We start from the raw sequence: 12,352 nt of genomic DNA on the forward strand, positions 1-12,352 counted from the left end.
ACACACACACACACACACACACACACACACACACACACACACACACAGCAGTACATCTTGTCCCTATACACTAAAAGAAATCAGATAAATCTAATGAATAAAGTTGAGAACGCAGAAGCTGGCTCTTTGCCTTCTGTTTTCTGTTTCAGATTTTTCAAGTTTCTGTGGTTCTTGTTTTTATGCCAGCTAGAAGGTAATGGTGGGGTTTACAGTAGATGAACAATGAAGGGTCTTCATACAGTTAGTTGAGTTCGAGGAGAGATCAATATAACAAGACCTTGTGCAATTATAGTAGGTGGTAATCATGGGTCTAGCCTCAAAATGTTGTGCTTCTCTGCAAGGCTCTGTACGTAGATGCATGTATATATTCTGTGTGAGCATGTAGCTTATAACAATTGGCTGAGATCATTTGATTCATAGTGGGACTATGCAGTACCACTGTCTGGGGCTTCCTTGGTACCAAAGTGAGGCCAGAAAGCAGTCTAGGGATTTGGGGCTTTGGATAAAGCTCTGGTACCTAAATGTCCTTTCCTGACTGTTACCACAGACCCCACCAGGGAACAAGGAATAGGCTGAGTCTGATCTCTTAAAGCATGCTTTTTAACTTCCTAAAAATGGCCTTATGGCAGAGGAGAGTAGAGATGACATTGATTTTCATCATTTTATACCAGGTCTCAGGAATGGCTGAGGGAAGCCATGTTTATTTGATCAGATGGTATAATTTCCTCTCCTCTCAGCATTGCCTAATGAAATAACTGGCACTTTCAGAAGGCACTGGGAGGTGTAACTGAGAATAGTGGCTGCCAGCCACAGAGTTCTGCTTCTTAACAAAGCGTCACCAATTCCCAGAGGCTCTCTACAGCAGTCTGGAAATCTGAGAACTTGCCTATCCCTCATGGTGGAGCTGGGTTAACTTTCCAGGGAATCTGTGCCCGGTGAATCTAGTTCTACTTGAGCATCCGTGTTAAGAGAGGAAGGCCCTTGCATTTCCCCTGCCTTCTCCCAAAGGGTTGGAGTTAAGGAAGAAGGATCTAGGCTGGGCAGGAAAGGAAGAAAAGAAGCCAGGTACTATGTAATCTGGATTATTATTTTCAGACCTTTCCATGGGGCTTGGGCACTGAACTCTTTCTTTTCAAAGGAACATATTGGCCTGTGTCCTTCCATTCACAGGACATGGAGAAACACATCTTCCCGGGGCTGCCTGGAAGATAGGTTTAAAGTTTTAGACAACAACTTGTGTTAGTCACTCCAAATTGAAGAGTTCAGAATCCAGGATAGATATGGATGGTTGTAGGGTTATGTTTCTTGGGCCAACTCCAATCCTCTGAGAACAGAGGCTATGAGGGAACTGGGTATCCTGAGAGTGTTCACTTGAGAAACTAGCAAAGGAAAACAGTGGTGACCATGGTTCTAGGTGATGGTCAGAAGTTACCAGCAGAAATCAGCTTCACAGTGACAAAACCTGGCTTCTTTCAAAAGAGGTTGGTAAAAACCCTAGAATACAGTGAGATCAGATTCCTGTATTTCTGAAAGCACAGACAGCAATGTGACCATCAGAGAGAGTCTTGCCTTTGGGAACTTGCTAGATGGAAAGGTAGAGACAGAGGGAGCTCCAGCCTCAAGTCACCAAACTTCTTGGTGGTGGCAGGAGGTGGGGGAGTCTATCCTTCCAACCACATGGTCTTCCTAATGTGAATCTCCAAGCATGGCTGAGGCCTTCTAAGCCACTGCAGCCTAATCCCTCTCTTTCCCCCATCCTGGCTTAAGGAGGTATGTGTATTGGGGCAGAAGCAGGGAGGGGAGAAAGGGGACATCGGGAGGGGAACCTGGACTCCAGTTGGCCTAAGCTAATGACAGGCCGCTGGGTTAAAGAAGAGGGAGTGGAGGATGGGTGCTTCCGGGGATCTCCAGTAAACCCAGGCAGTATTCCTTACCGGGGCATTGAAAGAGAGGAAAAGAGACCAGAGGAATGGGGAAGTGGGAGCAGGTCATCAGACATTGCTGATGCGCACACTAAGGGCACTGCCCTCCTTCTCAGCCTGCTCCCTTAATGACTCCTCCAACTTGAGCTTTTCAGGGTCTCCATAGCGTACAGTGCTGTCACGGAGGCCACTAGGAGAGGCCACTTTCACAACTTGGTCAAAAAGGCTGAAGTCAGCTATGTATTTACCACTGGCTGACAGTGAGATGGCAGGTGTGAACTCGTAGCCCCAAAGGATCTCCTCTGGCAGGTAGGAAGTGCGCACCTGGCAGGTGGCACTGGTGGACTCCACTGTCCCGCTTAGGATCAGCACCAGCTCGAAGTCACCCTCACCACTGCGAAGAGGAAGATCTTTCAAGGGACTGGTCTCGTCTACCACATGATAGAAGGTAAGGGGTAGAATGAGGAAGGGGCTGTCAGAGGCTGTGTCTACTTGGAAAGTCACATTGACCTGGTTGAGCCGGATGTTCTCACCCTCCTTGGTTTGGTGGGTCTGAAGAAGTTTGCCTGTCACCTGGCAGCCAATGAGGAGGCTCTTGCGCATGTTGGCAACTCGGATCATGAGGCAGGGCTTCCCATTGTGAGAGGCTACAACTGCATGCTGGCTGAAACGAATGGTCTCAGCCCGCTTCTTAGGCCGGGCAATCTTCGCCAGGAAGGTACCTGTGATGAAGATTTCCAGGATGGTGGTGAGCACCAGCTGGGCAATAAGAAGCACAATGGCCAGTGGACATTCCTCACTGATGTAGCGGAAGCCATAGCCAATGGTGGTTTGGGATTCCAGGGAGAAGAGGAAGGCTCCAGTGAGTGTGTGCACCTGGACCACACAGGGGGTGTGGTTGGCGGGAGGATCCAGCTCTAGCAGGTCCCCATGTGCCACAGCAACCAGATACCACACCACACCAAAGAGGAACCATGTGCCTGCAAAGGTCGCAGAGAAGAGCAGAAGTTTGTAGCGCCACTGCATGTCAATGAAGGTTGTCCACAGGTCCTTGAGGTAGAGGAAGCGCTTGTCAGCAATGTGTTCCATTCTCACGTTGCTGCGACCATCTTTTGTCAGGACTCTCCGCCGTCGTATCCCTGGGCCCATTAGGGGCCGGCTTTCTGTCTGAGTGGTTTGACTGTAATACACCTTGGCAACAGAGGTCATCTGGAGGGAGCAAGACAGCATAATGGAGGTTATTGTAGAAATTGGCCAACCTCTAACCCCCACCCCACGGGAGGGAGGAATTCACATTCATTTGGGTGTCACTTATGTGTTCTTGTATTAACAAATATTAGTTGAGCACTTGCCATGTGCTAGGCACTGTGCAGGGGCCAAGGCGGCTGGATCACCTGAGGTCAGGAGTTCAAGACCAGCCTGACCAACATGGTGAAAGCTCATCTCTACTAAAAATACAAAGAATTAGCTGGACGTGGTGGCAGGCACCTGTAGTCCCAGCTATTTGGGAAGCTGAGACAGAAGAATCACTTGAACCTGGGAGGCAGAGGTTGCAGTGAGCCAAGATCTCACCACTGCACTCCAGCCTGGGTGGCAGAACGAAACTCCATCTCAAAAAATGTAATAATAATTAAAAAAAGAAAATGACATCATACTCTCCAAGAACTCACAGCCTAATGAGAAAGATGCCTATTTAGTAAGCAAATAATTGCAGTACAGTCTGATATTTGTAATTCTTAGAGGAAGAGAGGCAGAAAAGAAAGAGTAGTAGCTTCACAGTTCCTTGAAGGTGAGGGTGAGACTAACGAGAGCCTTCACCACAAAACTCGTCCTTGGAAGATCTCTAATTTTGAAATAGGATCCCTCCCCACCCTCATGAATGGCTATGAAGCAAGACATGCTATCCTGCTGAAATCCTTCCAGGCCAATCCTCCTTAATACACACACGCACACACGCACACACACACATGCACACACAAACACCCCCCCTTAATTTCTTCATTTGCTCCTCTACCCCCAAGTCAGTACCCACCCGTGATACTAAGATACTCATCTAGTTCAGAGAATAGCAGAAACTACCCATGCTTTTGCCCTTCAGGATGCTCTCTAAGTGCCCAGATCATTTCATTTTTTATCGTCATCATCATCTGTTTGCATCATCTGGGCAAATGTGGTCTGAGTTAGAGTCTAGGGCAGTGTTAGGAAGAGTACAGATGGGACTTGAACAAAAAGAAATAAGCAGTGCTGGAGGAGAAACAACATGTTGAAACCTCCTGGCAGCACTGGGACATTTTCTCAAAGACTGGCAGAAATGCCAGATTGTGGGTGGCAAAATTGTTTTGACAGAGTGAAGTAGAAGAGCTAGGGGTGTATGTTAACTAGCAGCTCTGTCTGCACAGGCTCAAATTCAGGACTGCTATGTGTTCTGATAGCAGTAAGTGGGACACGGCCCTGAAATAGGAGACAATTCACTTAATACAAGGTGCCCAAGCACTAACTTGTACTTTTCCAGCACTGAGAGAATTTTAATCGTTTGACTCTGGATCCGATAGCCAGATCTTCTGTGGAGGAGCAGGGTGATCTCTGGGGAGTTTGGCCCTTCTTGGAGACGCTCATTACATTATCCATTCCAAGAAGTCTGAACCATTGCATTTTATGATTCTTCACATTGCCCACCCCGCTCCTCACTCTATTTTCCCCATGGCCTTGCCCCTGGAAAACTTTAAATTATTTGGGCCCGACTGTATGCCCAACCAGGTAGGCACTGAATTGGAGATCACCAATGGATGAGAACCCAGAGAATGTTTACAGGCAACAGGAATGCCCAATTTACCAGTCCACAGGCCATTTGGAACTTCTGTTCACAAGAGACTATTCAGCCCGACCTGGATGTCATTCACTCCCCTGTATCTTTGGCTGCTTTGGAACAGAAAGAAAGCTCTGCAACTCTGAAGTTTGAAGAATTTGTATTTCAAGCCCAAGCAAAGCCCTGTTTAGTACTCAGTAGTAATAATAATAACATAACCACCATACTGCCTGTATCTATATACCATTTTAGAATTCACACATTAGAAGTCCTTCTCATTTGATCCTCAAACTCTTGAAAAAAAAGGATGTAAACTCGTATAAAAGATTTTGAGGAATATTAGAGAACAGAGGAAGTGATGTAAAATTGGAAATGAGTGTACATAGTTTTAATTTTCAAAAAGAAAAATGAAGTACCTTTCACAAACTATAGACAAACAAGTAAGATATTGATCCTAGGCAAGATTCTGGAATGGACTATTAAGGTTATGAGTACCTGGGCAGGCTAGGGGTAAAGGAAGTTATCAATAGGACCCAATGTGGATTTACTAAGAACAAATCACATTGAAATAACCTAATTTTGGCTGAATGTGGTGGCTCATGCCTGTAATCCCAGAACTTTGGGAGGCTGAGGCAGGAAGATAGCTTGAGGTCAGAAGTTCAAAACCGTCCTGGGAAACAACAAGACCCCATCTCAGCAAAAATTTTTAAAAATTAGCTGGGTATGGTAGCATACACCTGTAGTCCCAGCTACTTGGAGGCTGAGTCAGGAGGATTGATTGAGCCCAGGAGTTGGAGGCTACAGTGAGTTATAATCATGCCACTGCACTGCAGCCTGGGCAACGGAGTGAAACCCTGTCTTAGAAATAATAATCTAATTTTCTTCTATGATAAGGCTACTAAATTGACATATCAAAGAAGTGCAACAGCGAAAGTGTGCTTAAACTTCAGGAGATTTTCGACAAGATCTCTCATTATGATCTGGGGATCAGATAAAGAAAAAAATGAAGAGGATGCTAATCTAATTAGGTGACTTTAAAAATCAGTGGTACTGGTGAGTGGACCATGATAGCCTGGAATTCATTTTCTACTCATACACCAGAGAGCTTCACCTTTGGCCTTGCCCTATTCAATTTTCTTAACATGAATTTCATTCAAAACTGTAGAATGCTATGGCCATCAATTATGAGCCTGACAGAAAGCTGGGACAGATAGCAAACACAAGAGCTGGGGGAGAATTATGATCCAAAGGAATCAAATAAGTAGGCCAAGTCTGGCCAGGTGCAGTGGCTCACGCCTGTAATCTCAACACTTTGGGAGGCTGAGGCGGGCGGATCATGAGGTCAGGAGTTTGAGACCAGCCTGGCCAATATGGTGAAACCCCATCTCTACTAAAAATTCAAAAATTAGCCAGGCATGGTGATACGCACCTGTAGTCCCAGCTACTCGGGAGGCTGAGGCAGAAGAATCGCTTAACCTGTGAGGCGGAGATTGCAGTGAGCCGAGAGCATGCCACTGCACTCCAGCCTGGGCAACAAAGAGACTCCATCTCAAAAAAAAAAAAAAAAAAAGTAGGCCAAGTCTAACAAAAATGTAAAAATGTTAGGTGCCCGATTATGTACTTGGGTCCAAAAATACCTGAGCAAGCTCTGGATGGAGATGTGATTTAGAAAGCAGTACAATATTTAAAAAAATTAAACTTATTAGCAGAAAATAATCCAATATGAGTTATTCATGTGTTTTGATTGCCAAAAAAGCAAACTAATCTTAAGCTACTTTCATTGAACTAAAGTCTCTAGAATAAAAACGTAGTTGATTGTACTCTGCTCTGTTCATCCCACACCTGCAGTATCCAGCATCAAGGAACACTCAGGATATGAGAGGATTCAGAACCGGACCATGTGAGAAATGGTCAAAGGAAACAGGGAAGTTCATTCAGGAGAAGAGACAATCGAAAGGATATAATGGATGTGTGCAAATATTTGGTCTGAAGGGCTGTCATGTGATCAAAGGCTTGGACTTGTCCTTTGAGCTCCAAAAGGAACAATCAGTGAGTTCATAGTACAGGGAGAAAAATTGCAAATTGATATTATAAAGAGCATTGTAACAATCAGGAAGGCACTTTGGAGGAGCACTTTGCAGAGATCCTATGGAGGAGATTAAAGCTTTAGATAGGAGACTGAAAGACTGTCTTGAAGCTTCTGTCTATACTCATGGTGGGTCAGGATGCCTGCCTTCTCTGCCCCACTTCTACCCCTGCACTTTCTGTGGTGACAGTCAGGGGTCCTTAACTGAAATCCTAGCTTTCTTCATGTTGATGGAAGGTTCTATATATCTTGGAGAATGGAAGCTCTTAGGGCCCAAGAGAGGCCTTGCTTATCATTCCCAAAATATTAATCTATAATTCTTTATCACTTTAAAGTTTATAAAATATATAGTTTGATCCTCACACCATGAGGTAGGTAGGAAAGACACCATAGAAACAAAGGTTCAGAGAGCGTTGCCCCAAGTAGATTAGTGGTAAAGTTGGAACGAGAATCCAGGTCTTCCAGCTCCTGGGTCCAGAACTTTTTAATCGTAACAACTGCTTTTGTGTATCCCAGGTTCATTCTCATGAACCTCATGCTCTCAGGAGTTGCCACTGTGGTACCCTGCATGTAAGACCACACGTCGCAGGGCTAAGGCTCTGGACTCATGGGTGCTGGAGATTTCAGCCACTGCTAGCCTCTTTGTTGCCTCTGGCTGTTGTGATTGCCACCTCCAGCTGTTGTGCCTGAGGTTGCCAGCCTTTATATCTGCCACCTCCAGCTGTTATCTGCTGCTCCCAGCTGCTGTGCCACCTCCCACAGCCAGGCAGCTTTGTTCTCTGCGGTGGCCAGAGTCAGAAGCGGATAAACAATTAGCTACACTCCACCCCCAAGCTGGCCAGGCCCCTAAAGAAGGAAGGGAGCCAAAGCTCTGGAAATCATTTGTTGCGTGCCCCACCCCCCGGGGCACCCCCACAAAACACGCATACTCTTTCCTCTAGAGGGTGCTATTTCCCCAAAACAGTCCCAGCCAGCCAAATATCAGGGACAGAATTCTGAAGTCCAGCCTCTGAGTGGCCAAAGAGACAGAAACAGAGACATTCGCCTCTTTCTCCTCTAAGCACTGAACGAATGATTCTTTCCCTAAAACAAAAGCCAGTCATAGCTACAGTGATGACCAGCAGGTTCCCTCAGCACACACCACTCCCACCGACTGTTCTCCCTGGAAGCTCTTCCTGGAGCTGTTTTTCTTTGCCTGAACACTCATTTATTTTACCTGAGAGTCATTTATTTTCCAGGATAATGCATAGATATATCAGAGCCTTTCCTGAGTGAGGACGCTGTTGTTCTTTTGACACTCAAGAACTTGATCTGTGGCTCCCCATAGCTTTTAGGTTAAACTGCGAGCCTCTCAGCTCAGCAGTCATAATTTGATCTCTGCCTACTTCTTGACTTTGCCCTTGACAATCTTTCACAGACCCCCTGAACTCCAGCGAAGAGCCTCCCTACCTAATCCTTTCTGCCTTTGGACCTGATTCCACACCACCCTGCTCCGAGCCTACCTGACGATCTCCTCATCTTTCAGAACTCATGTTAGTTACGCCCTCTGACGCTTTCCTTGACTCTCAGAAAAAACAATTCATCTTCTCTGTCATTCCCGTTCCCTCCCCAGAATGGCTTTACTTTACTATGCTTGCTCTTGTACATATTCTTTCTTTTGTTTTTTTGTTTGTTTGTTTTTGTTTTTTCCAGATGGGATCTCACTCTGTCACCCAGGCTGGAGTGCAGGAGTGCAGTGGTACAATCTCAGCTCACTGAAACCTCTGCCTCCCGGACTCAAGCAGTCCTCCCACCTCATCCTCCCGAGTAGCTGGAACTATAGGCATGTGCCAACATGGCCAGCTAATTTTTGTATTTTTTAGGAGAGATGGAGTTTTGCCATGTTTCCCAGGCTGGTCTTGAACTCTTGGACTCGAGTGATCCACCTGCCTTGGCCTCCCAAAGTGCTGGGATTACAGGCATGAGCCACCGTGCCTGGCCCTCTTGTACATATTCCTATTTTGAAGCATTATAGTGCTTTGAGATGGTTCACCATTGTTTACCATCTATGTGCTCTTAATTTAAGGCCACAGACTCTGCCTTTCATCTGTTTCCCCTGTGCCTAGTATCGTTTGTTAAAGAAGAGTAAGGGAATAACTGAAAGCCTGATCTGAACAGGCCAAAGCCCCAATGAGGGCTGCAGTCTTGATCTGCCTCACAGGAGACACCTAGTTCATGCAGACCTTCAGGCAGAGCCACTTCAGAGTACAAGGGGACCCAAGTTTATACAGGCTTTGCTAATGCTGCAGATGCTTACTACCCTGTTCTCGGAAGGTAGGAAAATAAATGCCCAAGATATCAGTCCCTGCCCTCCTCTGGGTCAGCTGTTCATTTGCAGGGGGTTGGAGAGAGAATGAGCTTTGGTATTGCTACAGAGCATTGGAGTTGATTATGCTAAATTAGGTGACTAGAAAGGATGCTTCAACCCCCTCCCAGGGGCAGCAGGTGCAGGCGGAAGGGAAAAGCTGCACCCGCAGAGAAAGTGCTTTATCTGTTTTCCCCATTGCAGGAGCAAGTTGACTGAAAAGAGCTTCGGAATATGAATAATAAATGTATTCATTTCCAAATGTAAACAAATCCTTTCTTCTTCTACTTGCTGCTCCACTTTGGTTCCTAAAATAGTTAAAGACACCATCATCCCACCCATTTGCCCACTCAAAGCCAGGATCATCTCAAACTCTCCTCTTTCCTCAACTCAACATTTATCTAATGCCACGTGCTGTGGATTTATTATTTGTGCCTCCTCCCCTCCATTCCATCGTCTTACTTCAGGTCCTAATGGCTTGTGGCTGAATCACTGCATCAGCCTCCTACTCATCTCGTGTCTCTGCTCTTTCTCTCCTCAAATCCATCCTACGTTGCTTCTGGGTTTCTCTTCCCTAATACACCTCCGATCAGCCAGCACTTTAGAAAGCACTTTTGGCCAGGCGCAGTGGCTCACACCTGTAATCCCAGCACTTTGGGAGGCCGAGGCAGGCGGATTACCTGAGGTCGGGAGTTCAAGACCAGCCTGACCAACATGGAGAAACTACAAATACAAAATTAACTGGGCATGGTGGCGCATGCCTGTAATCCCAGATACTCAGGAGGCTGAGGTGGGAGAATTGCTTGAACCTGGGAGGCAGAGGTTGCCCTGGAGCCGAGATCACACCATTGCACTCCAGTCTGGACAACAAGAGCAAAACTCTGTCTCAAAAAAAAAAAAAAAAGGAAAAAGGAAAGCACTTTCACATTTTATTCTCATGGCATTCCTATGAGATATTAAGATTATAATACTTGTTTTATGAATGAGGAAACTGAGGCTCAGAGAGATGGTGTGATTCAGTAAACTGTGGAATTGGATTCATGCTCAGGTCCTGTCTCCCAAATGCATCCACTTATCATTATACTATAATTGTCTTAGTTCCTTCTGTAGCTCCAGACATTTAATGTCTCCTCATTATCCGTCAAAGACAGGCCAAACCCAGGCTGGCATATAAGACCTTCCACAGTCTGCTTCTGAACCTGCTTTCCAGCCTTACCTTTGACCACTTCTCTGCTATGGCACACTGCGTACTGCAAGCAAACCAGCCACTCCCTGGCACTTCTCCCTTCCTGGCCTCCCCTTCCTCCTTGTCGTTACCTATCCAAGTCTTATCTTTCAGAGTTCAATTCAAATAACCCCTCTTCCATGAAGCCTTCTCTGATTCCCAAAACCTTAAGTAATGCCTCCCTTTCCTGAGTTTCCATATATGTATATCTATATCCATCTATACTGTAATGGCACCTCTCTTAGTACATGGCATATCATTTGTATTCTACTACAAATAAGCTCATTGAAAGAAGGATCCAACATTATATACATGTTGCATATATATATATATATATATATATATATATATATATTTATATACATGGGTGTAGATATCCGTGTATATCTATATCCTTCTATACCTGTAATGGCACCTCTGTTGGTACCTGGCACATCATTTGTATTCTACTACAAATAAGGTCATTGAAAGAAGGATCCAACATTATATACACATATATATATATATATATATATACACACACACACACACACACGCACACACACACACACGCACACACACACACACACATGTTGGTTATCCTAAAGATTAGCACAATGTATGACATATAATAAGTCCTCAAGAAGTATTTTATGATTGAATTAATGAGTAGGAGGGGACTCCTAACCCACTCCAGCCGTAGGGGCCAATCTAACTGACTCCATCATCACAGGGCCAAGGTGATGTGGAAGTTCTTATCCTAGGTAGAATGGGTGGACCTCTAGTCCAACACCTCTCACTCTGAGGCCTTCTCATTCCCACTTCTTGTTTGTATCTTCTCTTTATTTTTTAATGATGTTTTCTTTCCTCGTATACATGGAAACCCCAGATAACTAATTATCAACACTAATAGGTATGTAAAAAACCAGATGTTTTCATCTGTATTAATGTTGCCCACTACATTTAGTTTGAGCTGTGTTTTTGTTCATTTATACAATAAACTTTGTTGTTATATTGTTTGTTGTTGCTGTTGTTGTTGAAACTGGGTCTCACTCTGTCACCCAGGCTGGAGTGCAGTGGCGTGATCACAGCTCACTGCTGCGTCGACCTCCTGAGCTCAAGTGATTCTTCTACCTCATCCTCCTGAGTAGCTGGGACTACAGGTGCCCAGCTAATTTTGTGTGTGTGTGTGTGTGTGTGTGTGTGTGTGTTGTGTGTGTGTGTGTGTAGAGATGGGATCCCACTATGTTGCCCAGGCTTGTCTCAAACTCCTGGGCTCAAGCCATCCTCCGACCTCGGCCTCCGTAAGTGCTGAGATTACAAGCATGAATCATCATGCCCAGCCTCAGTAAACATTCTTTTTTCTAGCAACTATTGGGTACCAAATTCTAAACAAAGCACTGGAATTACGGAGATGGATCAGATGTAGATTCTTTCCGTGAAGACCTTACAATCTAATAAAGGAGACAGCCATAAAACAGACAGGAAGTGATAAATGCTGGAGAAAATAAGTGCAAGAAGAGTTTGTGAAGGGAAAAGTGACATCTAGGGTAAGGGATCAGGGTTGGGAAAAATGAGGAAATCCAGGGCCAGCCAGGAAATAAGGAGCCATTCACTTAGGTTGACGCACTGGGAGCACATGAAAGATCTTTTTTTTTTCTTTTTTTTTTTTTGGTTGTTCTCTAATCAAATTGACACTCAACACATGAAAGATCTTAACAGGATACATTGGAAAAACAGTGATGTGCTCTGACCCCTCAGCCCCCTCCTGCTTTGTGGCCAGCTTCCTGTGTGTTCCTTCATGGCCAGCTGCAGGGCCAGGGTCAGGCCCTAAAGCTCCTGCAAGGGTCAGGTGCAGAGCTTTGGTCTCCTCCATGGTGCTCTAGGCTGCTGGTCTTTCTTTCTTTCTTTCTTTCTTTCTTGTCTTTCTTTCTTGTCTTTCTTTCTTTCTTTCTTTCTTTCTTTCTTTCTTTCTTTCTTTCTTTCTTTC

General features: G+C 45.2%; 1 protein-coding gene across 2 annotated transcripts in view; it reads right to left on the reverse strand.

Moving 5' to 3' along the window:
- Positions 1 to 123: 123 nt before the first annotated feature.
- KCNJ10 (potassium inwardly rectifying channel subfamily J member 10) overlaps positions 124 to 12,352 on the reverse strand; it is a 32,272-nt gene continuing 20,043 nt past the window's right edge. For both annotated transcript variants that reach the window (XM_032260842.1, XM_032260841.1), the window contains one exon: positions 124 to 3,131. In XM_032260842.1, the coding sequence (XP_032116733.1) occupies positions 1,992 to 3,131 (1,140 nt within the window). In that variant the 3' untranslated portion in view covers positions 124 to 1,991. The remainder of the gene's footprint in view (positions 3,132 to 12,352) is intronic.

Source organism: Sapajus apella, unplaced genomic scaffold (genome assembly GCF_009761245.1).
Source record: "Sapajus apella isolate SASKATOON/1434 unplaced genomic scaffold, GSC_monkey_1.0 scaffold119, whole genome shotgun sequence".
Classification (NCBI taxonomy): Eukaryota; Metazoa; Chordata; class Mammalia; order Primates; family Cebidae; genus Sapajus; species Sapajus apella.